The sequence below is a fragment of the Trematosphaeria pertusa genome (assembly GCF_010094035.1).
Source record: "Trematosphaeria pertusa strain CBS 122368 unplaced genomic scaffold BU26scaffold_17, whole genome shotgun sequence".
NCBI lineage: Eukaryota > Fungi > Ascomycota > Dothideomycetes > Pleosporales > Trematosphaeriaceae > Trematosphaeria > Trematosphaeria pertusa.
In genome coordinates this window covers 299,628-327,049 of record NW_022987228.1, presented here as the reverse complement: position 1 = coordinate 327,049, position 27,422 = coordinate 299,628, and the positions used below count along the sequence as shown (strand labels likewise).

General features: G+C 54.9%; 10 protein-coding genes across 10 annotated transcripts; 4 read left to right on the top strand and 6 right to left on the bottom strand.

The window, feature by feature from the left end:
• Positions 1-44: 44 nt before the first annotated feature.
• On the bottom strand, positions 45-2,258 carry BU26DRAFT_543464 (AICARFT/IMPCHase bienzyme). Its single transcript, XM_033831695.1, has 4 exons — positions 2,113-2,258; positions 1,106-2,064; positions 674-1,052; positions 45-623 (listed from the first exon to the last, which is right to left on the bottom strand). The coding sequence occupies exons 1-4, from the start codon at positions 2,129-2,131 to the stop codon at positions 184-186; spliced, it is 1,797 nt and encodes a 598-aa protein (XP_033678307.1). The 5' UTR covers positions 2,132-2,258; the 3' UTR covers positions 45-183.
• Positions 2,259-2,378: 120 nt separating this feature from the next.
• On the top strand, positions 2,379-4,237 carry BU26DRAFT_115489 (nudix family hydrolase). Its single transcript, XM_033819443.1, has 2 exons — positions 2,379-3,151; positions 3,208-4,237. Exons 1-2 carry the CDS (start codon positions 2,601-2,603, stop codon positions 4,082-4,084), a joined length of 1,428 nt encoding a protein of 475 aa, XP_033678306.1. The 5' UTR covers positions 2,379-2,600; the 3' UTR covers positions 4,085-4,237.
• Positions 4,238-4,902: 665 nt separating this feature from the next.
• BU26DRAFT_437085 (uncharacterized protein) lies at positions 4,903-6,292 on the bottom strand (the record flags this gene model as incomplete). The annotated part of the gene is made up of 2 exons (XM_033824210.1): positions 4,903-5,375; positions 5,425-6,292. The coding sequence occupies 2 exons, from the start codon at positions 6,290-6,292 to the stop codon at positions 4,903-4,905; spliced, it is 1,341 nt and encodes a 446-aa protein (XP_033678305.1).
• A 3,142-nt stretch (positions 6,293-9,434) lies between these two features.
• Positions 9,435-11,627, top strand: BU26DRAFT_437155 (uncharacterized protein; the record flags this gene model as incomplete). Its single annotated transcript, XM_033824221.1, has 6 exons — positions 9,435-9,824; positions 9,990-10,442; positions 10,502-10,584; positions 10,638-10,723; positions 10,776-11,098; positions 11,148-11,627. The coding sequence occupies 6 exons, from the start codon at positions 9,435-9,437 to the stop codon at positions 11,625-11,627; spliced, it is 1,815 nt and encodes a 604-aa protein (XP_033678304.1).
• A 513-nt stretch (positions 11,628-12,140) lies between these two features.
• BU26DRAFT_554830 (uncharacterized protein) lies at positions 12,141-14,624 on the top strand. Its single transcript, XM_033832289.1, has 3 exons — positions 12,141-12,526; positions 12,579-13,761; positions 13,824-14,624. Exons 1-3 carry the CDS (start codon positions 12,281-12,283, stop codon positions 14,408-14,410), a joined length of 2,016 nt encoding a protein of 671 aa, XP_033678303.1. The 5' UTR covers positions 12,141-12,280; the 3' UTR covers positions 14,411-14,624.
• Positions 14,625-15,034: 410 nt separating this feature from the next.
• BU26DRAFT_609368 (NADH-quinone oxidoreductase) lies at positions 15,035-17,507 on the top strand (the record flags this gene model as incomplete). The annotated part of the gene is made up of 5 exons (XM_033835918.1): positions 15,035-15,164; positions 15,217-15,240; positions 15,300-15,682; positions 15,732-17,320; positions 17,378-17,507. The coding sequence occupies exons 1-5, from the start codon at positions 15,047-15,049 to the stop codon at positions 17,502-17,504; spliced, it is 2,241 nt and encodes a 746-aa protein (XP_033678302.1). The 5' UTR covers positions 15,035-15,046.
• A 556-nt stretch (positions 17,508-18,063) lies between these two features.
• On the bottom strand, positions 18,064-18,731 carry BU26DRAFT_569998 (uncharacterized protein; the record flags this gene model as incomplete). Its single annotated transcript, XM_033833958.1, has 2 exons — positions 18,064-18,634; positions 18,691-18,731. 2 exons carry the CDS (start codon positions 18,729-18,731, stop codon positions 18,064-18,066), a joined length of 612 nt encoding a protein of 203 aa, XP_033678301.1.
• Positions 18,732-19,219: 488 nt separating this feature from the next.
• BU26DRAFT_437150 (uncharacterized protein) lies at positions 19,220-20,041 on the bottom strand (the record flags this gene model as incomplete). Its single annotated transcript, XM_033824220.1, has 3 exons — positions 19,220-19,401; positions 19,455-19,547; positions 19,600-20,041. The coding sequence occupies 3 exons, from the start codon at positions 20,039-20,041 to the stop codon at positions 19,220-19,222; spliced, it is 717 nt and encodes a 238-aa protein (XP_033678300.1).
• Positions 20,042-21,546: 1,505 nt separating this feature from the next.
• BU26DRAFT_523636 (uncharacterized protein) lies at positions 21,547-22,801 on the bottom strand. Its single transcript, XM_033830089.1, has 4 exons — positions 22,706-22,801; positions 22,501-22,652; positions 21,997-22,440; positions 21,547-21,880 (listed from the first exon to the last, which is right to left on the bottom strand). Exons 1-4 carry the CDS (start codon positions 22,744-22,746, stop codon positions 21,765-21,767), a joined length of 753 nt encoding a protein of 250 aa, XP_033678299.1. The 5' UTR covers positions 22,747-22,801; the 3' UTR covers positions 21,547-21,764.
• Positions 22,802-24,255: 1,454 nt separating this feature from the next.
• On the bottom strand, positions 24,256-26,624 carry BU26DRAFT_437249 (ARM repeat-containing protein; the record flags this gene model as incomplete). Its single annotated transcript, XM_033824225.1, has 4 exons — positions 24,256-24,789; positions 24,843-25,472; positions 25,527-26,288; positions 26,370-26,624. The coding sequence occupies 4 exons, from the start codon at positions 26,622-26,624 to the stop codon at positions 24,256-24,258; spliced, it is 2,181 nt and encodes a 726-aa protein (XP_033678298.1).
• Between the last annotated feature and the right edge of the window lie 798 nt (positions 26,625-27,422).

Here is a 27,422-nt window from a genome sequence, read left to right as displayed (position 1 = left end):
AGCTCGCGCAGATGCTGGAATGAAAGGAAGGGGCTTAACTGAAAAGAGACATGTTGAATGTTTATACAGCTACGAAGCTTTTTGATATCATCCGACCTAACCCAGTTTTCCCCTTTCTAATGCAGATCATTTCGTCGTAAATCCATCCATTCCCGTCAGGCAAGGCACCCGTAAACGAGTCCCTCAGTGGTGGAACAGCCGAACGTGCTGCTCCACAAACGTAATTCCCAGCTTCTCCGCCGTCTCAAACACTGCGCCATCGTTCTGGCTGCCCGTCGGCGCGGCGATGTACTTCGTTCCGCTTCTCGCCGCCCTGAACACATTATCGATGAATGGGAAGAAGGCGTCGGAGCTAAGAGCGACACCCTGTAGTTTCTGAAGCCACGCTTTCCTCTCTTCAGCGGTAAAAGATTGCGGGACCTGGCCCTCTTCGAAGTGTGATTCGAAGTCTTCGCGCTCGATGCCGGAGTCCGGGACAAGGCCGCCGCAGAGGAGGTCGATGGCGTTGGATTTTGAGGGGCGCTTCGTGCCCTTCTTCCACTTGAGGTTCAAGGTGCGCTCATGGAAGCGCATCCACCAGTTGTCGGCCTTGTCGCCTGCCAGGCGTGTGCAGTGGATGCGAGCTGGAATGCGTTAGCCTGAATGGAACGATAGTGAATGAACAGTAACTTACACTGTTGGCCAGCTCCGAGACCAATAACCTGGCCATTGAGCGCGTAGCACACGCTGTTTGATTGCGTGTACTTGAGCGCAATGGTAGCAACGGTCAGATCCCTAAGTGCAGATTCCGGCAGCGGAGACGAGTTCTTAGGCACAATGACCGTGTTGAACGTATCTGCAGGAGAGATCTTGGCGTCGTTGCGGTGTTGCTGCAGCGTGATACCGAACACTGTCCTTTTCTCCACCAGTCCCGGAACGTAGCTGGGATCCATCTGAAGAACCAAGTACTTCCCGCCCTTCTTCTTCTTGAGGATCTCCAATGCTTCCTCTGTGTACTTTGGCGCGATGACTCCATCCGATACTTCTCGGCTGATGATCTTCGCGGTGGGCACCTGCTTTTGCGTTAGCGTAGAGTGATAGCATGTAATGGACCAATTTCACATACGTCGACCTCGTGTGAAAGAGCGATGAGATCTCCGAAGCTCGACATCCGATCCGCACCGCGTGCTCTTGCATATGCCTGCGCCAGTCCCGAGCTCTCGATAGCATCAATGTCATCCACCATGTAGACCTTCCGCTCTTCCTCGCTGAGGGGTACTCCGATTGCCGCGCCAGCAGGCGAGACATGCTTAAAGCTAGCCGCAGCCGGGTAGTTGAGGGCGTCACTAAGCTCCTGCACCAACGGCCAAGCATTCAGTGCATCCAGCAGATTGATGTATCCCGGCGCGCCGCACAGCACCTTGAAGGGTAATTGCGCATCCTGCATGAACACTGTCGCCGGCTTCTGATGCGGGTTTGCGCCGTATCGAAGGGGCAGTTGCTGCTCGCCCTCGCCAGCATACTTCTTCCGGAAGAAGCCAGAGATAGCGCTGTCGTATCCCGCAGTCTGCTCGAATGCTTTCAGCGCATACCTTTGCCTGCTCTTCTCCGTGACCTCGCCATGTTCCTTGAGCTCGGTGAGGAAGTCGTGGTAGTCCTTCGGGTCGCTGATGATTGTAACCCTAGCGTGGTTCTTCGCCGCAGCTCTCAGCAGTGTCACGCCACCAATATCAATCTCCTCAACCGCCTCCGGAATCGTGACGTTGATCCGCGCAACCGTCTCTGAGAAGGGATAGAGATTGCAGACGACGAAGTCGATCTTATCGATGCTATTAGCCGAAAGATCTGAATCATCCGACTCGAGGTTCCTAGCTAGTATTCCTCCATGGACAGCGGGGTGTAGGGTCTTGACGCGCCCGCCCAGCATCTCGGGCGCTTTGGTGATGGCAGAGACGTCTTCGACGGGGAAGTTCGCCTGGCGGATCATCTTTGCAGTGCCCCCGGAGGCTAGCAGTCGGACTCCATTGTCGTGGAGACCTTTGGCCAGGTCGAGGAGGCCGGTCTTGTCGTATACCGACAGAATGGCTGCGTCGAATGAGCACTCGTCCGGGCTTCACGGCGCCGCGCACTTACCAGTCTTTTGGCCGCCCATTGTGTAAGGATTGATTTTGTACAGATTCAATTGACAGAAGGAGTGAAGATGAAGACGAAAGCTGGGGTATCAGAGTAAGGCTGCAAACCCCTCGTGGTCAGGCTGCCCGTGGAAACTTTTCTGTGCTGGGCCCCACTCAGACCTTGACGTCGCGACTGCCCCTCCCGATTTCGGCAAGGCTGAGGTGGCCCAAGCTCTGCCGCGGATAGACCCAGCAGCAAACATCGAGCCTCTCGCAACAGCGTCAATCTGCGCCCGTCCTTTGTTTAGAGACGTCAATTGCACGATATACATCACTATACGTAGCAGGGAAAGTCATTACATCCTCTAAATTCTTCTATGACCCCATAGCAGCCAATCACCACCCGTCTCGATATCGGGCCTCGGTTCTCCGGTCTGACTCTGCGTGCGGCCTCCATAATGTACCATTCATAACTCATACCCTCTGCTTAACCCCCCTCAAACCGCAATGTCTTCCGACACAGGAACAGAAGATCTGATCTCCCACCTAAAGTCCGTCCTTCTCGGGCTAAATGCTCACCCCTACCCCGAGGTCGCCTGCCCACCTGGACTCCCGAAACGCGCGTCCGTAGCCCTGATCCTCCGCATACAGCCCGGTTACGCACACTGGCCCGCCGTACAGGATAAACCGTTTCCGCTTCATCATCCCGCTCCGCATCCACGCAGCCCTACACAGCCACGTCGCCGCTCATCGGTGGCTTCGCATCCGCCTCACAAGCTCTCATTCAAAGACATATTAGATACGTTTTTTGAGCAGGACTGGGTGAAACATGGAGATCCGGAGTTGCTGTTCATAAAGAGGGCGACAAGGGTAGGGGACAAGTGGAATGGCCATGTGGCCCTCCCAGGAGGGAAGCGGGACCCGGAGGACGAGGATGACCAGGTCACTGCTATGAGGGAGTCGCTCGAGGAGGTGGGCATTGATCTTAGCTATGCGAATGCGATAGCTGTGGGGAATTTGCCGCAGAGGATTGTTACAACTAGCTGGGGAAAGGTACCGTAAGTTCTGATCACACCCCTAAGTTAACCCCTAAACGTGTGTTGACGGCTTGTAGATTAATGGTACTCTGCCCCTACGTCTACCTCCTAACCTCACCCCTATACCCGGCCCAAAAACTCCAGCCCACCGAAGTAGCCAGTACGCACTGGGTGTCCCTCCGTGCCCTCCAATCCCCCGCGCTCCGCACATACGAATACGCCGACGTATCCGCGCGCCTCGCCCGCTCCGAGCTAGGCATAAAGCGCTGGTTTCTTCAAGCCATGCTTAGCAAGATGATGTTCGCCGCCATCCGCCTAGTACCCTCGAACTCCACATACTGCGCCTCGATCCCAGGCTTCGTACCGGAAGGAGACACGCCGGACAGCGGTGTGCTGGGAACGATTAGGGAGGCGCTTATGGGACCCGAAGCAGGGTATCACAAAAGACAAGCCCCGTTGCTGTTGTGGGGATTAACCCTTGGTGTGGTGTCGGATTTCCTGGAGCATATTCCACCGCATAATGCGCTCGAGCTATGGACGTATCCCACATTTACGAACTGGGATGTCCGGTTCGTCATGTGGGCTATGTCGTACCGCTTCCGGAAGCAGAAATCGCTAGAAATGAGCACGGTAGCTCAAACCAGCACTACCGGTATCGTCGAAGAAGGCGTCGATGCCGCTGAAATGCCAAAACAGGATCTTTCTGGGGCCAAGGAAGACGAAGAAAAACCTGGCGAAGTAGGCATCGCAGGCCTAGGAGTAGGCTGCAACTGGGGAAAGACAGGCCGTGCAAAGATGGTAGCCAGAGGCGCAGCTGTGAACTCCATGCTGGAAGGCTACTATCCCATCGTGCGGAAAGCGGTGGCCACGGCCTTAGTAGGTCGCATCTCCGTCGTTGCACTTCTCGCGGCGTTTATATGGAACAAGTATAGACCGAGGGCATCACCCCCTTAGTTGTTGTAATATAGAATAGTTTTTTCTTTCATACGTCGACATGATCTGATATGGAGGTCTGTTTCTCGCTGGGAAACCGCTCCGCTGCAGCCCATAGCCATGTAGCTCCCCCGCCGACTCACCAGGTAATAGGACTCCAAGTCTCCCCAGACAAGACGCATTCCAACTTACTTCTCTAGAATTAAGGTATCACTATCTCATGTATGCGGCAAGCATGGTATCATCCACGAGGTCATGGCAACCCACAGCCTCACATACGCCAATCACAGCCCTCGCATTAGAGACACCTCCCACGCCTTGTTCATTTACCCGCGCCGCCTCGCCCCTCCACCACCAGCACCGTGAAGAAGGAAAGATAAAGTTTGCTCAACTATAGCTATAGGCCAGCATGAGTGGCTGAGGCCGCTCGAGCTCGCACGCGGTGCTTGTTCCCCGCAGCAGTCGCGCAAGGATGCCGTCCCCATCCGGAATCCTACATACATAATATGATCGCATGAGCACATCACCAAAAAGCCCGACTGTTCTTAATCATGAATCTTGATCGCTATTTTGCTTGCAATTTTTCGCTTTTCTCTATTTCTTATTCTTCCTACAAAGCCAACACTCAACAGCACATGAGAACATCATGTGTCTCTACAAGCCATGTTCGGAATGGGATATAGTGGTCTATCCGCCGCAAGCCGTCAAACTCATGCAAGCATTAATGCCACAACAAGGTGCAGCGATGAACTCGAAAAAAAACTCCTCTCGATGCAATGCAGCCCGTTCCGCAGACATGGACTTCTTTCGTGTCTAGAATCGTAACTTCGTAATAGGTCTCACTCGTTGTCGCTCTCGGCGCCAATCTCCATCTTCGCGCCCTTACCAGCGGTCTGCTTCGGGACCGGGGCGGAAAGCTTCTGCGGCGCGGTACCCAGACCGTTCCTGTTGCGGAAGAAGAAGACGCCCTTGCCTTCGCCCTGCGCGCCCTCGCTGGGCTCGACCCACTGGCACATGCGAGCGCTCCTCCAGAGAGCGCGGAGGAAGCCAATGGAGCCGCCCTCGGTATCGGATCGGTAGTGCTTGCCCATGACCGGCTTAATCGCCTCGGACGCCTCGTCGGCGTTGTAGAAGGGGATCGTGGAGACGTAGTGGTGGAGGACGTGGGTCTCGATGATGCCGTGGAAGAGAGTGCGTCCGATGAAGCCGAATTCGCGGTCGATGGTGGCGGCAGCTCCGCGGGTGTAGGTCCAGGTGTGGGCGTCGTAGTGAGGGAGCGTGGGGTCGGTATGCTGTAGGAAAGTAATGGCCACTGGATTTCATTAGTTCTGCACCCCAATATCCAGATCATGGAGACTTACCGAGCCAGTGATTCACCCACAGGTACGGAAGGATGTACCAGACCAACAGGTTGGCGAAACCGAATGTCTTCCCGACATAGAAGAGTACACCGAGGGTGATGGCAAGACCGAGATCGCTGAGGAGGATGAGGTGCTCGTCTTTCTTCTCGTAAAGCGGGCTGGAGGGGAAGAAGTGGTTGACACCGCCGCCGAAACCGTTCTTCTTCCCGACACCCTTACCCTCGGCCTGTCGCTCGTGGTAGTTGTGGCCAGTAACGTTGCTGAGGAGGTACGTAGGCCATCCGCCGAGCTGCTGCTGGACCAGGTGAATAGCGGTAGCAATGGGGGTCTCCTCGGTCAGCTCATGGAGCTGGTGTACTAGCTTGCCGATGCGCGACGCATACTCGTCCCTCGTCTTCGGTACGAACACCATATCGCGCTCCATATGACCGGTGGCCTTGTGGTGCTTGCCGTGGGAGATCTTCCACGAGAAGTAAGGGACAAGCAAAGCGGAGTGGCAGAGCCAGCCGACGGTATCGTTCAGCTTCTTGGAAGGCGAGAACGACTGGTGGCCGCACTCATGGGCAAGCACCCAGAGACCGGTTCCGAACAAGCCCTGCACAAAGGTGTATCCAGCCCACAGCGCAGCCCTGGCCGCGGTCGAAGGAATGTTCTCAGGAGTCACGTAGCTGTGGCAGAGGTAGAAGGTGGCAGCGAGGCAAGCGATGTCGCGGGCAACGTAGCCCAGACCGCGGGCGCCCGAACGCTCGAAGCAGTGGGCAGGGATAGCATCGCGGAGCTGCTTGATGGTGTAGTCGGGAATCTCGAACTGGTTGCCGTACGTGTCTACGAGAGTGCCGCGGGCATTCTTCACCTCGACGTCGTCCATAGAGCCGAGCGAAGACAAAGAGGTATTTGAGGCAGACCCGGTGGGGGAGTCATTGGGAGAGACAGCGACCGACGACGACGGGGTCGACTCGGAGGTGATGGTCCTCCTCAGGACGGGGTTCTGTGGTCGGGCAGTCGTAGCCATTGTCGAAGGTGGGAAATTGGAGTTGTGGGATCGCAATGGGGCCGCAGCGAGGTAGAGATTTTCAACGAGGGCCAAGAGGACAACTAGGCGGGCGGAGGGAGCGATTGGCAGCGGATCCGTCTACGGGGATGTTGTTGAGGTGCGGGTGGCTTGTTGGGAGTGCGAGCGCAGAAAAGTAAGGCGGGCCTCAACACAGCGCACCAGGAGGTTTATTCGGCCCTCACGACAGAAAGTGAGCAGGCAGGAGGGGCTAGGAACGAGCAATTGAGGGCGACTGTGCGCGGGGAGGCAGCCTTTAAAGCGAGAAGCAGGCGGAGGCGGTAAGGGTTGCCGTCAAATTTCTTAGCCTAGCCGATGTCCTAAATCGGCGCTGTAGGTGTTCGAGAAGGCAGGCGGCCAGGGGTCGCAGTGGATAAGCTAGACAACGGCCAGGTACCGCCAACACGCCTTTTGCCCACTTTGTCACCCGGAACCGCTGTCTGCTGGCGTTTTCGCGCTCAATTGCCACCGCTCTGGTCGCCTCTGGCAGCGCAGGCCTCTGGTCAGACTGTGCGCGGCCCCGCGATGGGCGAGGTGAGTGAAACCGCTCCACAGCGCGACTTGATGGGTCAAACCGGAGCGCTGCTCGCTAGGACGACGCACTCGGTCGCTCAAAAGGCGCTGCGCTCCGTCTGGGTCCCCCAATTCCTGATGATCCCTCACGTCCGCCGGCTTGGCGCACATCTCGTCGCGGCGAGTGTTGAGCAGACCGCTGTTTTGCTGCCACTATCACGCCTTCACACTCGTCCCGGCTGATGGGCCCGCGTAACTTGCAGCCACGCATTGCAGGGACCTAACTCGTGCTGGCTAGCTGCCCCTGCCCACAACGCAGCGAGATATCAGCAAAATCAGATCAGATATGTGGATGCGCGCGTGCAGCCCGCCCACAGCACCACAGCAGCTGAGGAAAGCAGCCTTGCGGTGGGCGCAATTGGCCGGGAGGGTGCAAAGGCGCGCAAGTTCGGGCGTCATGCATTCTGCAAAGACCCTGATCTGCAGACAAGGGCTTGGGAACAAATCATTCGTGGGCCGCTGGCCGAGGCTCAAGGACGAGGGCTTTTGCCGCCTCCCGCGCTACGACCTTTTCCGCACGTGGGCCCGAGGGGACGTCCATGAGGCTCGTGAATCGCCTGCGGTTATCGATACATCTTATCGGATGCCAGCCAACATGTGAACAGGCGGGGCAAGCGATGAGTTGCATCTCGACGCCCCTCTCCTCGCCGCTGACGAGACCATGCTTTAGCTGATGGACACCACAGCAGCCCCCTCTGACCCGATATCGTCCTGCACATCGATATGACGGTGGAGGCCCTTCACATGTCCGGCCCTCCGTACGTCTGGCAGTCAGCCACGGTACAGTCTCTGACGCCGCTCACTTGAGCTGCAGCTAGAGAAGCGACGCGGTCTAGGTGCGACCGGAGAGCAGTACCCCAGATTGTGGAGGCGAGAGCTCAAGCTCAGGCGAGTATAGATACTGTGGTGGCTGATGAGCTCAGAGGGCCTACGCTACTCTAGTGTCATCTGCCTAGGGCTATACAGTTCTTCTACGTCCGCGGGACCCGCCAGGAATAAGCTCTAGTGTAGTGCTTCAGACCGACAACCTTAATCAGGTGGCCGGCAGAATTGGAAGAATATCGTATCTTATACGAAAAGACTGCTGGCAATTTTCGAAGTCATTGGAACGAGGCAGGCTGGACGCTCATCGGCCTACGGACTTATAGAACTCCACGAGGGCCTTCTCCGCTGTAAGTGTTGCAGCATCGAAGACCATCCTCATGGCATGGTCCGATGAGACTTCTGTCTTTCCGGAACAACATCCGTGATACCCTCACAAACGGATAGCAATGCGGATCCCTTCAGGGTAAGCTATCCTGTTCGCAGCAAAGCAGCCAGCGACCGATGCCCACAGGATTCTGAGGGACTTGGAAATATTTCCCATTCTCATGCGGTATGTAATGGCCTCGAAGCGATTCTTCTCGGCGCTGTGGTCTCCTACAAACACCGACTACGACACGTCTTAGCCTAGGGCCCAGGCCATTGTGGATGATCGCAGTGTTTGTATGGTATATGGCTTCCGTCGTCACTAATCCGGCCAGAGGGACGGAAGAAGGATCGGTCCCGCCAGAATCCAGGTGGTTCTGATAACACTGGTCAGGCTAGGACACGGGGCAATTTCTTAAAACGTAAAGTCTGGATGCAGCTACCTGAAGTTATTCGACTCTGCACACGCCAGACATGAACGTGCAAGAGGAATAAATGTCTCGGCATTCTACGAAGGCCTTTTCTACGATCAACAATATCCATCTCCAGCAGACAATCAGAGAAAAGCAAAGCGTAGGCGAAGAAGCTATTGCCAAGCAACTGGAATGATATGAGCCCAGCCTTCCTCTTGAGACTCCAATGAGTCTCTTTGATGGCATTACAGGATTCAACTTACGGACTCCGAACCAAGGTAGTTTCTATCCACTCTGAAAGCTTTGAATCTGAGACTGCGATGACCAGAAAGATACATCGTAGCAAAAGTCGTGCTTCTCATATCCGGATATTCGGCTCGGCGCCAAGGCGCCTAGTTTCTTAGGACTTCGAAGCAAGAATCTGGAGATCTTGGGACGCAAACCTTGCAACACCATTCTTCATATATCGCAGCCTCTTGAGGTATCTTCTGGAATAGGTACAATCTTCCTAAGTGGCCTTCTAAGCCACCAGAAGACTCTGTTCACTTCCAAAGTGGCGTCTGCCAGAGCTACAACCAGCCTCGCCACGCTCGACGATGCAATAACATTTGCAGGATCGTTCGAACGACAATCGCAAGCCATCATAAAAGAGATAGCTGTGTTCAAGGTGCCTAACGTTCAGTCCAAATCTCGCACGTTCTCGTTGTTCGGGCGACTTAGCGAGCTTAATTCACACTTCGTCCTCCGTCAAGCCTTTCATCCGCTTGGCACGCGGGGTTTAGGAAATGCCAACCCTCGCCGTTGATAATTTCAACATCATCTGTGCGACGCTCGGAGGCTTTATTTCTCTGTTCGGCCTAGTTTCTTATCTTCTCAAGGAGAAATTCTACCTTTCCGAAGCTTGTAAGATAGCCGAATGGAATCCGAAGTCGTTCACACTAACGGCATATTTAGTGGTATCGCTCGTAGCCGGGGTGATATTCTCTCCGCATGCGACCAATCTAGTAAGGCCCGAGCAATATGCTCTGGGTGACGAAGAGATACTAGACACCATCACCTTGTACTTTTCCAGACTCGTTCTTGGGGTCCAACTAGTGCTTGCCGGCGTTCAGTTGCCAGCCAAGTACCTCAAGAAAGAATGGAAGAGCTTGGCCCTATTGCTTGGCCCTGGTATGGTAAGTTAGCCCGGAACCGACCCAACGTATTACGCCGAAGCCTCTGCAATTGTTGCCTAGAGACCGTCAAGGAGCGTTATGCCATGGACCAGTCACGAGACTGGATATTTAGGTATTCACAGCCTTTTCAAGAACTGTGCTGACTTTATACTTCATCATCTACAGACGGTTATGTGGCTCGTCACTAGCCTACTGGTCTTCGCATTCGTGCCACACATTAGCTTTCTTCACGCCCTAGCGGTCGGAGCATGCGTCACTCCCACGGACCCCGTGTTGTCGAACTCTATCGTCAAAGGCAAGTTCGCAGACAAGAATATTCCGAAAGAATTACAGAAAATCATCGTGGCCGAATCTGGAGCCAATGATGGACTGGGTTATCCTTTCCTCTTCCTGCCGCTTTATCTGATCCAACACATCGGTTATGGGGGCCTCGGCCAGGACAAGAGCACTGCATATGCTATAGGAGCATGGTTCGGTGAAACGTGGGGGTACACCATTCTTCTCAGTCTCGTCTATGGCGCTGCAGTCGGGTGGATCGCGAAAGAGCTTCTTCATTGGGCCGAGGAGCGCAAATACGTGGACAAGGAGTCCTTTCTCGTATTTGCCATCGCTATGGCGGTAAGTCCATGCATCCCACCTTGGTGCTGAGCATTGCCCTTATTCACTCTCCTATGAAGCTCTTTATCGTGGGCACGGTCGGCATGATAGGATCCGATGATGTACTAGCTTGTTTCATTGCCGGAAACACATTCACTTGGGAGTAAGTCCGAGAGACATATACTCTTTGACGCACGCCCGCTGACAGACTTGCAGTGATTGGTTCAGGTTAGAGACTATGGATGACACCTTTCAACCTACGATCGATATGCTTCTGAACGTATCCGTGTTCATCTGGTTCGGTATGCCATGCCAACTTCCACGTCTCCGGCCACGGCGAAACTGACATTGTAGGTGCCGTATGTCCATGGCCCGAATTCGCCCATAACAACGTCATACCCATTTACCGCCTGATCTTCCTTGGTATCCTTGTCCTTCTCCTCCGCCGACCTCCGATCATCTTTTCCATGCATATGCATATACACCAGATCAAGGAAAAGCGGCAAGCACTGTACGTTGGGTTCTTTGGGCCGATCGGTGTCAGTGCAATCTTCTATCTCTACATCACCTTGGAATTCTGCAACAAAATAACCGTCGATGGAGAGGTTAGGCCCGATGCACAGTATCTGAAAGAGGTGGTGTATGTGGTAGTTTGGTTTCTAGTCATTTGCAGTATCGTAAGTATTAGGCTCTTATCTCTGATTTAAAGTCTAATGTGCCAGCCAGATTGTCCACGGCGTGAGCATCCCATTGGCAAAGTTCGGGTTTTGGATCCCAAGGACGCTGTCCGAAGCGATATCATCTCGACGGGAGGACGATGAACCCGAACCGTTTCATGTCAGGGAGCATGCAGAAGAGGTAGAGCATGAATTGGAGAGCGGTATTCGTCGGCGCCCAGCCACTGGCCAATCAAGCGGGTCGAATATACTCCCCCGTCAAGTTTATCGCATCGGACATAGCATTATTCCTAGCCGAAACTCGCCAAATCACTCGCGGGCACCCTCGCAGGTGCCCGTTTCCTTGTCGAATCAACCACAGACGGCAGGGAATCAACGGAACCCTGAGCAGTCAGAGACGGATACCGCTGGGAGCTCGCAGGATAAGATCGAAGGGGTCAATGGCGCGGCTTCTCAGCCGCCCCCAAACATTCAAAGGTCGATTCGTTTCCCGGACGAAGAGCCTGCATCACCAAAGCCTAAAGAGTAGGATTTTAGTCACAATACATTGTGACCGCTTCAGCATCACGCATGTTTGGCAGCGTTTTCCGTCCTCAGAATAGGAGAATGGCGTCGAGTCAAAACAAGTTTGCTCTGCATAGCCGCCTTTGCTTCGGCTGTGGTACGGCGGATTGACTTTAGCTCTGGACGTTTGGCGTCTTGATAAGTTTTGAGGCAGCTCTTCGCTCTGCCGTGCACCATTTTGGTCTAGCCTCTTGCCCCAAGGCGAATCAATCCTTAACAAGCATTATCAGATAGCAATTTTCTATTAATCTTCTCCGTGCGCTTCTTTCCAATTCCGGTGCGAAAAACATAGCAACTCCTCCGCCACGTCCTGTGCCACGAAGACCTGAGCAGCTTTGACACTTAGGATTCTAGCCCCAGCCAAGCCATTAAAGGATGCTGACATTGCTTATTCAGAGCCTATTGCTCGCTCGATGTCCAATTAAAGTTAAAGCCAAGCCAGATAAAGGCAAGCCACTTCTCTTTGAAGGCCTAGCGGGGTCGCTCAGATCCTCGTCCTCCGCAGATCATGGATAGGTATATTTCGCGGCCTCCCGTGCGAGAAGGATGCTGGTGTTGCGGCTCCTTTATATTCGAGCTTGACGCGTGTTGTTACTGTTCTTGTCGGGGAAGTTGAGGATGTCTACTCCGCAGACCCTTGTTGACGGCGGCGCGACGCCTGCGACGAGGCATTCGCCGGCTGGTGGCAATCACCATCATCATTTTCATCATACGGGGAGGAGACTCCGGCATTTTCTCAGACCTGATGGGAGAAAGGTCCATATTGCAGGTTCGCCAGATGAAGCGAATCTGCTTCGGAAGACGCTCTCAACGACCGAAAAGGAGGGAGGTTTCGATCTCGTTATCCATGGATCTCCGGAACACGTCTGTTCAGACTAATCGACCCCTGAGGATCTTCCCGCTGACGGAATGCCAGATCGAAGCTCTTCGGCACACGCACCAGCACCATGAAGACCATCACCGCCAGCTGAAGGAAGAGCATGGCGATCTCGCTGATGAGTTCGAGAGAGTCATTCGCGAGCTGGATGCGCTGTCTAACGAGCTGCACATGATCTCAGAGCACGCCGTACAGCTTGACGCCAACTTTTCAAAGTACGGATACTCGGCTCACCTGCGCACGAAAGAATCGCCCTCCTCATCTAGCGCGCCGTCGCTCTACGACTCGGATGGCCAGACCTTCGACAAGGACCAATGGCACGCCGAGCGCAAGCTCGGGACTACGATGCGGTTCTACCAGAAGCCCATTGTACGACAGTACTTCCACAAGGGCCTCCTCTGGCGCGCGCGAGAAGCGCAGGAAGTTGCTTCTTACGAGCTATTTATCGACCTGTTCTATGTTGGCATCATCGCTATTACAGGCGACAATGCAGCCGAGCATCCCACCGGCGAGTCGCTGCTCCGCTTCATCATCACGTTCGTCATGGGCTGGAAGTTCTGGAGCGACATCGCGGTCCTAATCTCCTGGTTTGACAGCGATGACGTCCTCCGCCGCTTCTCCGTCTTATTCATCCTAACCTGTCTCTTGGGCTTCACGACAAACATGGCCGCAGCCTTCGAGCACACATACACGCCCCTCGTCGCCTTCTACCTCGCCGAGCGCCTCTACATCGCGATCGCGCTTTTCTGGAACGCTTACCAGATCCCCATGGTGCGCGGCTCCATGGTCGGAAACGGCATGACTATTATCGTACCCGCCGCGCTCTGGATCGCTAGTATCCACGTCGAGGAGCCTGCACGCCAAGGGCTCATCTGGCCGGCCATGGCGCTCGATATTTTCGGCCAGAGCATCATGATCATGTTCCAGCGGCCGCACTCGTGGATGCCGGAGAAGTTCACGGCGTGGGCGAAACGAACGTTCGAGTTCTTTCCCGGTGCGAACATCGAGCATAGGATTGAGCGGACAGGGGCATTCGTTACTCTGGTCTTCGGATCATGCGTGCTGGGACTGCTGTACCAGAGCGCTGTTGGGTTCGGCATCAACGCTTTCTTTGGGAAAGCGGTGCTAGGGTTGATTCAGGCTTTTACGTTTAACTGGATTTACTTCGAGATAGACTCTTTCAACCTACATACGCATGCGATTCGAAGGCATGTGGCTTCTGGTAAGCGGACTTTCCCCTTTCTTAGCTATTTATTCAGAGTGATGCTCACATACTCGGGGTAGCGCTCGTATGGTTCTCTGCGCACCTGCCCTTCATCATGGCCTTCGTCCTCTCCTCCTCCGCACTAGCCGTCCTCGTGCGCGCACACGACTGTCCCGATGCACCTGTCGACTCCCTCTATGAGACCTTCATCCCACGCTCCGAAGAGCACATCTCTCCGGGCTTGAAATGGTTCTACTGCGGCGGCCTCGGCATTTCCCTCTTCTGCATGAGCATCATCGCCGCCTCGCACACGCACAAGAAAATCCCACATCAGCGGCTAGGCAAGAACAAGCGTCTCGCCATCCGGACGCTCATCTCCATCGTCATCCTTCTCCTCCCGCTTGCGCACCTCAACTCTTTGGAGCTTATTGCGACGACGACGGGACTGGTTGTTTGTGTACTGGGGCTGGAGTTGTTCGGCGCATCGTGCGTGGGCGATAATATCCTGTGGGATAGGAATTGCGGGAGGAATAAGTGTAGGTATGATGCCAAATGTTCGGTGGGGAGGGAGGAGCTGGAGAAGTGTAAGAAGGAGGGTGGTGTGCTTAATGTGGAGGAGATTGCGAAGGGTGAGAGGGGGGAGAAGGGGTGTGTTGGGACGGTGTGATGTGTCTGCTGGGCTGCGGATAAGGCATCCTGAATTGCTTCAACGCTGGACCTGGTACGAGAATTTATAGACCAGATGCTGTATTATCATGTTGCGAGAATGCTCCGGCGTGTGACGAAGCCGAGTTCCGTTCGTGGTGGTGTTAACAGGCGGCTGGACGACGGTACGACGCATCTAGACGTTGGACATATTCATAAATGACCAAACAGGAATCAAGGGTCGTTCTGCAAGATAAATAGATTCATAGGAAAGGATTGCAACCATAAAAAATATCTGAGTTGGAGTAATGTAGCGACGTTGGTAAGGAACAAGATATCATCAGAAACCCTCATCTGCTCCAGCTACGACGCACGGCGAGTCGTGCTCTAGGGACAGATAGCAGAGGAAGAAATAGAGAGAGCGCACGCCGCCCTTGCGAGTCGCGTGCCCAAACTTCCCACAATAAGATCGGCCCAGAATGAGTTGGAGGAGAAAAGGTCGAGGCAGCTCGCGAGAATTTTATAGGGCGCAGCGGCGGGCCAATCACGAGCCGGACGAGCCGGATTATCCCCAGCGGCTTGGCACTGCTCGAACATCACACCCTCGACGTCAAGAGCTCGGCTGCCACACTCGCATCGCCATTGAACCCGCCACAACATGCTGCGGCACCAGCTAATCCGGTCGCTGAAGCGGCCTGCGACGTCCGCAGGCCTCAATGGCAGCCGGGCCTTTACTGCCTCTGCCCGCACGCCCGCAGAGGTCGAGCTCACCATCGGTTTGTGCCACTCGCCCGCCCGCGCCGCCATGCATGCTGACGAGCTTCGCAGATGGAAAGAAGGTGTCAATCGAGGGTACGCCAGCTCCCAAAGCCTGTTGCAGCTACAGAACTCGATTCTAACGCCCCCCACAGCCGGCTCGGCCCTCATCCAGGCGTGCGAGAAAGCCGGGGCCACCATCCCGAGATACTGCTACCACGAGAAGTTGATGATTGCCGGAAACTGCCGCATGTGTCTGGTGGAGGTGGAGCGGGCTCCCAAACCGGTGGCGTCGTGCGCATGGCCGGTGCAACCGGGCATGTCGGTCAAGACGGATTCGCCCCTCGTCCACAAGGCGCGAGAGGGCGTCATGGAGTTCCTGCTCGCTAACCATCCGCTGGACTGCCCTATCTGCGACCAGGGAGGCGAGTGCGACTTGCAGGACCAGTCGATGCGATACGGAGCCGACCGCGGACGGTTCCACGAGATTGGAGGCAAGCGTGCGGTTGAGGACAAGAACATTGGGCCCTTGGTCAAGGTGGGAAATCTGGATATGTCGCCGCACGATGTGTGCTGATGCTTGACAGACCTCGATGAACAGGTGTATCCACTGCACACGATGCGTCCGATTCGCCAACGACATTGCGGGTGCTCCGGAGATGGGCTCAACAGGCCGCGGCAACGATCTCCAGATTGGTACCTACCTGGAAACTGCCCTGGACACCGAGTTGTCGGGAAATGTCATCGATCTTTGCCCCGTTGGCGCGCTTACCTCGAAACCGTACGCTTTCAAAGCTCGACCGTGGGAGTTGTATCACACCGAAACCATCGACGTACTCAACGGACTAGGGTCGAACATTCGGGTGGACGCCCGTGGTATCCAGGTAATGCGTATCTTGCCACGGCTCAACGACGACATCAACGAGGAATGGATCGACGATAAGACCCGTTTCGCCTGCGATGCGCTCAGCACACAGCGACTGGTGAACCCGCTCATTCGCGTCGACGACCAGTTCCAGCCCGCTTCGTGGGAGCAGGCCCTTGTAGAGATCGGTAACGCATACAAGAGGATAGCACCGAAGGGCAATGAGTTCAAAGCTGTTGCTGGGCACTTGGTCGAGACCGAGACCTTGGTTGCGATGAAGGACCTCGCCAACAAGCTCGGATCGGACAACCTGGCTCTGGATCAGCCTGGCGGTAGCGGGCCCATTGCTCATGGCATCGACGTGCGATCCAACTACTCCTTCAACTCGAAGATCTATGGCGTTGAGGAGGCAGATGCTATCCTTCTTATCGGCACCAACCCTCGGCATGAAGCCGCCGTGCTCAACGCCCGAATCAGGAAGCAATGGCTGAGGTCTGACCTCACAATTGGTCTTGTGGGTGAAGACTTTGAGAGTACGTTCGAATATGAGAAACTTGGAGCATCTGCGACCGATCTTAAGGGTGCTCTTTCCGGAGCATTCGGAAAGAAGCTGCAGTCTGCGAAGAAGCCGATGATCATCGTTGGTAGCGGAGTCACAGAGCACCCTGCTGCCAAGTCAATCTACGAGCAGGTCGGCACTTTCGTAGAGAAGCACAAGGCAAACTTCCAGACCGCAGAGTGGAACGGCTACAACATCCTCCAGCGGACCGCTTCCCGAACAGGTGCCTACGACGTTGGTTTCACGGTGCCATCCCTGGAGGTGGCGCAGACCACTCCGAAGTTCATCTGGCTCCTTGGAGCTGACGAAATCAACGAAGCTGAGCTGCCCAAGGATGCTTTCATCGTCTACCAAGGCCACCACGGTGACCGAGGCGCACAGCTTGCCGACGTTGTCCTCCCAGGTGCCGCATATACCGAGAAGTCATCCACATACGTGAACACCGAGGGTCGAGTGCAGATGAGCCGCAACGCCGTCGGCCTACCTGGTGCGGCAAGAGAGGACTGGAAGATTATTCGAGCAGCGTCAGAGTATCTTGGCGCTGAGCTGCCATACGATGATGTCGAGGCGCTTAGAGATCGTATGGAGGATATCTCGCCTGCACTTAGAAGATACGACGTCGTCGAACCAGTGTCATTACCTGGCTTGAGCAAGGTGCAGCTGGTGGATCAGAACAAGGGAGCGAAGGCGAGTGGCGAGCCGCTGAAACTGCCGATTGAGAACTTTTTCTTCACAGATTCGATTTCGAGAAAGTAAGTCATACCCGCTCCCAATTACTCCACCAGGCCCGCGGCTAACGCGTCGGACAGTTCGCCAACAATGGCTCGTTGCTCAGCCGCCAAGGCGCAGAAGAATCCAGAGACGAACTTCATGGCGCCGGGTGAGCCTCACCCACAGGTCGGGTACGGCCCTCAGTCAGCTGCTATGACTGTGTGAGGCTTGTATAGTTTCAGCAAGTAGAGTGGAAGAAAACCAATTGTACATAGGCTCCTGAGGTTTCCTTTTTCCAGATCTAGCATGCGAGGAGTCGAAGTGTATGAGAATACTAGTGCAAATGTGTCTGTTCAAGTCTTGCTTCGTTGCTGCATGCCTCTTCTCCGTCCCTTTGGCATCTAGAAATACCCGACCACGACGTGATGATGCTCATGAAAGGAGGTATGGAAGTAGTGAGTGGATGAAAGATGCTCGTCCTGATGTTTCAAAGCAGCAGTAGAAGCACCGCGGTTCTCGAGAAGGGGGCTATGGAAGTAGTGAATGATTCGTTCATGTGTCGATGCTCAAAACAGCGGTAGGTAACACTGCAGGCCATAACTTCAGTGAAGTTCAATTAGAAAAAGGAATGACTAGTTTCAATTATTACGCAACTTTAGCTACACGGGCCGCCCTGGGCTTCCTATTACCTGCATTACCCTCCTCATCTCCGGCGTGCTGCTACTCCCCCACCCGGCTTAGGCACGATGTTGAACTCCGACTTAGTCGTCTCCGGCATGTGCTGCTAAACGTCCCTGGCGTCGTTATCGGCAGGCTGGTCGTTGTCGAATCGTGCCTTTTCGAGGTCGCGTTTCTGGTCACCGGTCTCCTGGACCGTGTAGATGACGGTGTCCGTCTCCGTGACGTTCTGCGTGACGACGACGTCGTCCTGTCTCTTGCCCAATCTCGCGCCTTCATATCGCCTCCTCTTCTTCTGTGCCGGCTGGTCACTGACTTCCTGGACTGTGTAGATGACGGTGTCCGTCTCGGTCACGTTCTGCGTGACTACGACGTCGTCGTCTTGTCTCTTGGCCAATCTCGCACCTCCATATTTCCTTTTCTTCTTCTGGTCACTGACTTCCTGGACTGTGTAAATGACGGTGTCCGTCTCGGTGACGTTCTGTGTGACTACGACGTCGTCTTGTCTCTTGTTTAAATGGTACGCGGTCGCGCCATCGTGGGCCGCTTCGAGCTCCCGTTCGTGTGGAATGACGGGTTGAGCGTTGCGGCTGTCGGGCGTAGTACGGCGGACTTGGTTTTGGGTGAATGCGGGGGCATCGTTGGGGACGGGGATAGCGGCGGCGGTTGCGAGGGTGCTGGGACACGTTAATGGGGTCTGAGGCTGGGAAGGCTGGAAGTTATTTGAACGTACACGATGGCCGCTACGGCGGCGAGAGTGAGCTTTGCGTGCATTCTGTTCGATGAGGAGGCTAAGCGATAGGGTGATCAACTAAGGAGGAGGAGAGAAAGAGGGTCGGTATATAACATTAATGCCACGGAGTCGATGACGACAATGCCGAGCGGAGATATACTTAGATGTCGTAAAGTTAGATGTTGAGAAGGTATTTGGTACGTAGCTCATGACAGCATGAGACTCCATGGTACTGGTAACGAAAGGTATAGTCATGATGTGTGTAGACCAAGGTGACAACCGTGAGATGAATGAATGTAAACATCGGATTGCCGATTGGCTGATGAATTCTTCTTGTGAAGCTCAGCAAAAGCCTCGATGATCCGTTCTCTGCTAGACCAGAGCAGTCGCATCGTCATGCTGCTTTGAGCTGGATTCAAGTCTTGTGATTCTCCGTAATCTCGCGCCTACTGCTCGCTTGTCAACGGAATTCGCTCGAACACCAGGCTTTCTTATCTACCAACTCCTCGATATCGACATCATGGACTCCTCAACCCCGCTTCTTCGATTGCTGCGGCGCAGGGCTCTGGCCACGGCTTTTGCTTTCCGTCTTCCCAGCCATCCATGATGCAAGATCGAAGTTCTGAATCTGTGCTGCCGTGTTCGTACCGCCTGAGCCAAGTGCACCCTTCTTCTGCATTTCTTCGAACTCCGCGCGTGTTTCCGGGTCCACTGCGTACTCGTTAGCCTCGTTCGGCAGCGTAGGATGCTAGTTAGAAACGCACTGTTCTCCATGAGATATGGCATGCCGAAGATGAGCACCATCGAGAAGAGAGCCATGAGTATCATGGGGTTCTTCAGGAATGACAATGGAGAAACTGGGAATGTCAGCTGTGATGCCTGGCAGGAGCCGCGTAGTAAGGCGCTCACATCCACTCCGCTCCTGATAATAGTACTTCTGCCCAATGGGCTTAACCTCAATCACCAAGCCATTCCCACCTTCCCCTCTTGTCTCTCCTTTATTATCCCACTCGTTTCCAATGAACGTTTGCCATGCGCGGATCATCTCCTTCTTTTGCCCGCTGCCTTCAACCGTCTCCTCCACGGTGACGTCTATGCGCAATGGTTCGAAAGCGAAGTCTCGGCAGTGCACGGTAGCGAGGTAACTGCCAGCAGAGACATTATAGAAGTTGAAGGAGTTCGAGCGCGTTATGTGGGCGTCTAGTGGAGCGCCAGAGGATTGGAGCGTTGCGTGTGTGGTCGAGGGGAGGGTTGACGGGTTTACGAGCTGTGTCGTGGGAACGTGGAGCATGAAGCGGGCCGCCAAGGTTACGGAGGCTAAGAAGGCCAAGGTAGGTATTGAGGCACGCATCTTGTGGAGGCGTTGGAGAGTTGGGAGTGCGTGCTGGAGAGGTTATTCGTCAAGCTGCTGCGCAGTTACAACTTCCCTTCGGGGTCGGGAAAACTTTCAGCCGAGAGATCTTGACGCTTCCAGGATTCGCACTAGCTCTCACACCCGACCCGATCCGACAACGCTAGCTACATACCTATTGACTGTTACTTTCCCATGACCGAGCGCCTCCCCCCGGTGTTGCCCAATACGAGGACGAAGTCTGGAATGAGTACGGGGATTTGATTGACGAAGTACTGAGACTACGCGAAGACGCTCCGTGTATTATCAATCGCTCTTGGATGCCCTAACATCTCCGGGAACGCCGACAACTCCAAAGGCCAATAGGTTGCGACCTACGAGCCCTCAAGTGCCATCATTCAAGTCTCCAGGGGAAGAGGAAGCTCATACCGCGTGTAGTCGCACACGACCGCCATTCTCTCAATCAGAATCTCTGCCGCCGGCTGACAGCACCGCCAACGCAGAAGATGCACCGTTGATTTCTTCTAGCGCAAGGGGCTTGTTGCAGAGCTCATTTCCGTGTAGCAACGTAAGTTGAAGAGAGTGTGTTATTGTCAAATTCAGGTATCCCATTTGATTACTCCCGGTCAGCCTCGCAGCCTTATGTCTGCCTGCAGAAAACGAGCCCCGCTGAATACTCTGTTTGTGTCAAATAACTATGCCCCACTCTATACCTCGCGAATTCACCGGGAAATGCTCTCATACCTAGCTCACCTCTATCCTCAAAACAGTCGATCGGACGGATCGGCCCGCTCCTAGTGGAAGAAGAGAAGCAGAATCAGCCATTCCCGGTGGGCTCTCTCGCCTGGTACCGAGTACCGAAGAGTATGCGCAGCCGCCAGTCGAGTTATCAGTCGTGTTGGCGTAGGAGGCCGACCAGGGATTAGAGACTAGCGAGGTAGTGGGGAGGTTCGCGGCATTCGTTGATATGGTAGAGAGTGAGCAGATGGGGAAATTTGTACCGGAGCTGCCGCTAAGGAGGTTTGGCTGCACAAGGAGTGGACGGCGGAGGCCGGGGAGGACGTAGCGTGCTGGGAATATGATGGAAGGTTTGGATTGAGTGATACCATTGGGTATTCCTTAGCCGCGTTGATTAGCGCTAACGTAGGTAGTCGTGACGCGCAACTTGCTTGAGGATATGGGATTGAAGCCCATCAAGAGACCGAATACGGCGATACTTTCCTGACCTTTTCCTCGGGGCTTGCGGCATGATTCTACAGACGCAATGGTAGAACTATCTCCGCACAGTACACAGAATGCCTCCATGTTCTTCGCTTCCATAATCATGGCCTCACCGATCGCTGCTAGTTGGACAGCTACCTGTTCAAATAGCCCAGTGTGATGTTCACGCTACCTCGACCATCGATTAAAATGTGGATCACTTCAGGAAGAGGTATCCTGTGTCGCCGATACTATGGAACTGGTAAATGGTGATTGCGTAAGAATGCGCTGGTATTTATATTAGGAAAGAGAGCGCGTGCTTCGTACGCTCAGAGTGTATCTAGCATGCACCTTTTTTTCCGCCAAGGTAGAAATACAGCTTGAAAACCATTCATAGGAAGCTACCCGGAACGCCCAGCAAATGAGTGCCAGTCAAGAAAAAGGTCCGACTCGTCGATAGAAAGATATACAGAAGTGCCGAATGTCGGGCTGGAGTATCATGGAAGTTTAGGTAGGGGAAAGTCTACTGGGCGGGTTCAGCGGCTTTAGACTCCTTCTTCTGGGCTTCGCCCTCATGCTGTTTCGCCGCAGCGGCCTCCTTGCGAGCCTGAATTCTCCGCTCCTCGGCCTCGACCATTTCTGCGCGCTTGTTAGCCAATTGCATTCCCAAAGGGGTAATTCGTGCTAAGCGACACCCCCCATGCTTCAGCAGCATGACAAAGCATCACCAACACTCAACAAGGGGCCCAACGTACCTCTCCACTGGTCCTCGCCAGCATAGCGCTCATGATGAATCCGCTTTTCAATCAAATGCTTGTGCTCGGGGTCATTCGGATCAATGACCTTGATGGTTTCCCAGCGGCCCTTGCCCTTTGTCGCATCGTTGGCCTCGAATGCAAAGCTGGCCAGCAGCACGCCGAGGGTCAGACCCTGCGCGTACATGCGTGCCTGCACGAGCTTCTGCGATGCGGAGAGCGGCTGGCGCTTCACTAGCAGGAAGGAGCCTCCCAGGGAAAGGACCCAAAAGCCGAAGATGATGGGGTATCGGTTCTCCTCAGCCCAATCTTTCGCGCGCTGCATGGGAGACTTGTGCTGCTCGTAGAGGGTCGCTCGTTCCTTCGCACGCTCAGCTTCGCGGAGCTTCTCGGGGTTGTGCATGAGATCATAGCGGGCGGAGGCGCGGTCTGCGGCGATGACGGCTGCGAAAGCATTAGTATTCAAAATGGCGTGTGCAAAGAATAACGAGGGGGACTGCTTACCGCCAAAGGTGCCCGGCGCTGAAGCGAGAAAGGCTCGGAAAGGCACTGTGAGGGACCTGAAGGCGGGGAATCTTGCACTTGCGGCCCAGACGCCTGCTACGCCTATTATACTGCCGACGACACCGCCGTAAACTGTGCCATTGAAGGTAGCACTGTCGTTGCAGTTAGCATCTCCTCCCAATTCCTCGTCGCGCGCGAGACCTACTTGTAGTGAGCCTGCTCTTCTTCCTTTGTGAGGATCTTCATTTTGGCGACGTCAAACCCGGTGGAGGAACGTGAAAACTTTTGTATGGAGTAGAATCGGAGGCTGGGAGATGTCGTAGAGGTTGTGAGAGCGGGGGAAACTGATTGACGCAGGGGCGGCGGGCAACCGCAGTTTTATAAAGATAAGTTCTGACGAAGCCGACGCGGCGCGAGCACATCCCAAATGCTCATGGTGACGTCGCCGACGTCCCGAGCTAGGCCCGGGGGCGGGATGAGCCAAGCCATCGGCGGGTGCCGGGTCGCATACAAATCCAGCCCTGTCTCGACTGAGGTCACCCCATCACAGCGTGCTCATGTCATCTATACGATGGCTCGACTGCCAGAGCAATGCTCCCTATTTGCGCGACACACACTCAACGGCGACCTGAAATTCCACGCCACTGAGCTGTCCGCGTCCAACCGAACAGTTAGTTCCCCAGACTGTTTCTCCGACGAGTTTTCTGAAGGACGGCGTGCTTCACATTTCCCCACAGACTACATTTCCATCAATAATACCGTTGTGCCGCTAGGTAATCCGCCGACTAAGCTACCTAGGTAGTATCTGTGTAAGGCCCTCTTTTCGCGTTTCGGCAGGACCTCGCATGGCCGGCGCACGTCTCTCGGCGCAACCTCGCCGTGCCGCTTCGGCTTCTCATACTTTGCCGCTTGCCGCTGCAACACGAGGAGGCCAACATCGGCGCCTGCGAGCACTTCTCTTTGGGCATGCTGGAGATAGTTGACCTCCTCTACTCTGTCTTCGCATCTGGAATGCTGTTCTGCTTGAACATGTTCATCTGCTCGATGGCGATGATCCCCCGAGCGTGATCCGGTTCGGTGCCGAGCTCGCCCGATGTCGAAGCGTCTCCGAATATCTGGCTATACCAGTACACCAACACCAAATCCCAACTACATCTCATCGTCAACACCCTGTTCCTGCTGAGTTCCACATTCATCACTCTCGCAAATTGAGAATGGTAAGAACACCCACAGTGGCATCACCATCTGGGAAAAGGCCGAGCATAGCCAGGATGTGCTTGATGCTGAGAAAAATACCTACATCCCGGTCGAACTCCATATCCATACCGTCATTTTCCGGGTGAATTTTCGTAAGAAGGATAATTTATACAGAAGAGTCCAGTCCCACCAGTCCATCATATCGCCTCGCCTCGCTACCACCCTGAATCGTGCCAACGCGCTGATTCTGGGCTGAGATGTCACGATAAACAAGAAGGAACATGTGGTGTAGCCGTATTCCAGGAAACGATGTTAGCCCAACCGACAGTAGCACATGCATCGTTCGTCTTATCCCAAGCCCTTCGAGCAATCTTTTCGACATGGACATTATTTTCGTCATATCCATGCTACCTTTTTCGAGATCGAGAACGAGTGCGTGCGTGTCTGGCGATACCCAAGAGGATAGTATGTTGACGACATGTAGGGAACCTTCAGCGTCTTAACATGTCCCAGCTCGTCACTGTGGTGAGCAATGGCCGAAGGTCGTCAAGAAGCCATCTAACGGAACCCGCCGTAGCCTCCGCCGCGATGGATGCTGGGGTTGTTATAGCGGGGGATGAGGCCGCCTGGGGGTCCCGGACGCGTCGCGAGGGCTGGGTTGCAGCAGAGCATGGCGACCCTGGATCCGTACTTGGAGCCCCTCAGGCTGACCATGTGCTTGCGGATATGAGAGGCGACCATCTCTCGATGGTGGGCGCCGCTGTTGGTCAAGATATACTGGACGAGGTAGTTGCCGAACTGATCTCCAGCGATATCGATCAATGGCATACGAGGACGATCAGGGCGGCCCTCACAGACCCGCTCGAGGTAGCGGTCGAGGAAGTCATTGGATCCAATCTTGAGGCACTTCTCGATCACTTTTGACGCGTACTGATCGACGCTATAGTCGGTCGCGAATCGGAGTATATGGTCGATGGCTCTGCTTCGATCGGCAGGAGCACCGTGCTCGCAGATATGCTGGATACACCAGTTGCCAAACTGACCGTGGGAGATGACGTCGATGCTCGCGAGGACTTCGTTGATGCAGGGACGCTAGGACGAGTTAGTCCGTACTCCGTATAGGTGGGGCTGAAGTGCTTCAGTACCTTATCCTCCTCCATGCAATTCTCGAAGATGTTCTGCACAACAAGACTACCGGTCTCACCTAGAGCGACCTCATGCCACATGCCCCGCAGGGCTTCGTTGACATAACGCATAATCTGCGGTGGCGAATCGGCCCAGCGCAGCTCGAAGAGCTTCTGCCAGACGTGGCACGCATACCGGTGGATGACAGTCTCTGGGATACGTCGAAGAAGCTCGTGGACCATGGTGGCCTTGTACTCTTCAGGGACGCAGTCGAAGGCCTTCTGCACGACGTGGCAGCCGAACGGATCCATGCTCAGCGTGAGCGTATTTCCGCGTATAGCGCCCGCAATCGCGATAACTTGCTCTGGTGTACCATGCTCGAAACAACGCTGAACCAGAAAGTTGCCGAAACGGTTGATCATCAACGGGTAGGCTTGGGCAATGATCGCCTCGACGATCTCGTATTTCTGTTCGGGCGTGCCGACCTTGAGCTTCTGCTGCAGAAAGATAGACGCCTGTTGGTCATTGTTGCAGATAATCTTATCAACGATGTACTTCCAATTGCAGCTCATGTTGCGATCGAGCAAGCGGCGGTAGTTCATGGGCTCGACGGGTCCGACGTAGCGGACAGCACCGGACTCGCTCGGAGGCTGTACAGGTCAGTCTAGACATCTTCAGAGGGTGAAGATGAGATGGGATCTTACCTGGGAGTTCCATGGTGACGGGCCCATGGAGGCCATGGAGGGAGCCACGCTGAACTCAGAGGCCTCTGGGGAGAGCCTATTGCCTATTGGCCCGATCGGAGTAGGCTGGTAGGGCGTATACATGGGTGGACTCATGTACTGGTTGACGTTGTACGCAGGCTCGAACGCCGATGCTGGGCGGCTTGGGAGGTTGCTGCGATAGGCTTGATCCAATGGGAAATGCGTCGGCTCATTGAGGAAGCTGTTCCGGCCGCGGTAACCGGCTTGAGCAAGGGCTGGACGTGCGTGAGCCTGGAGGCCTCCAAGGGATTGTTGAGAATCGCCGTAGAAGGAACGCGTCTCATTGCCCCAAGCATAGCCGGTGCGAGTAGATGCGTTGAACTTGTTCTGCAACTGTGTGATGGTCTGCTCTGTCACGTCATCGTTGTAACCATAGTCCGCCTCAGACGGTTGGCCGAGGTGCTCGACGGTAGACTTGGCGACGTGAGTGCTGTGGAGCTCCTGGTTCATGCGAGCGACCTCATTGCGGGCCTCCTGCAGCTCTGTCTTGAGCTTGTGGAGCTCAGCAACGTCCACGACGACGGCGTCTGGCTCCGTGGTAGGTGTGACGGCAGCGAAATCTTCAGTGGCTGGAGTGATCGGGATGGAGCCGTTGGAGGAACCGTATTGGTCGTGGGGAGAGGAACGCTGCTCACTGAGGCGCTGCAAGAGAGAGTCAACGACAGATGGCTCATCGTGACTGCCGGCCTCGACCTTAACCTTCTAGATCCATCAGCTGGTCTGATATAGTGAGGGGAATGCCCATCCTGAAGACTTTCAAAAGGTTGTGAGCACCTGACTGACCTTGAACTCGAAGTGGTTCTGCTGCGGTGGCAGCAATGGCTGATTGAGAGCAGAAGAGCCAAGCGGCCGCTTCATACCCTGCATGTTGAAGGTCAATGATGGGTCGGGTCGATAGAGTGGGAACTGCTGGTAGCGAGAGCCTACCGCCGCAGCCATCCCAAGTACCTCCGGCGAGGTATCGATCCTGAGGTCGTCGGCCAGGAAGCGGGCCTTGCGTGGGGTAGGTGATCCGTCGGCTGTGATATTGAAGCTCATTTTGGATGCCGCCCAATGAGCAGGTAGATGGAAGAGATGGAAGAAATCCGACTCCGTGAACTGATTGGGCAGATATCGAGATAATATGCAAGCTTGCGGCAGCTTGACCCGGTTTGGTGGCGTAAATGGCCAAAGTAGATGCAGAAACCGGTGGATGTAAGAGAAACAGAACAGATGGCAGGTATATAACGTCTCAGAGCACTTGCTCCGGGGGCCTCACGGCAAGGGCGCAGTTAGAAACAGCTTGCAGTAACGAATTGAACGGGCGTTAGTACGGAAAGAAGACGAGGTGGAGGAAAGAAGGCGGGAGTTAAGGTGGAGGAGTTTATAAACAATAGATGAGGCAGGCGCGTCCGACGCGAGCCGTGACGTCGGCAAACGCGAGACGTCGACTTCACCTCGAAAGACGCGTCGAGGCCGCGCAGGCAACGCGGATCGTTCTGAGTCTGCCTCACCCTTCGGGGGCCGTCTGGCTGGGCTAGTAAGCGGCGGTGCGTGGGTGGTGCGGAGCGGCAGCAGTTGGCAGTAGAGGTGGCCGCGACTACTACGACGGCAATGTGAACTGGTTTTGGTGAAGACGAGTGTGCGCGAATTATGTTTGACGTAAAGACTCTTGAAGCTTCTCTAGGACGTATTTGCGGGTTTAGAGGTCGGGTAGTCGATCGTGTGCTGAAGGCCCTTCAGACTGACCCATCCCATTGTCAGTGTCCACCCGGATTCACCGCAAGAGACTCAAGTCTTGAATGATCTTGTCTCCGGAATTCCCCAAAGCCTAGTCCCAGGTCAGGTCGAGCCGCT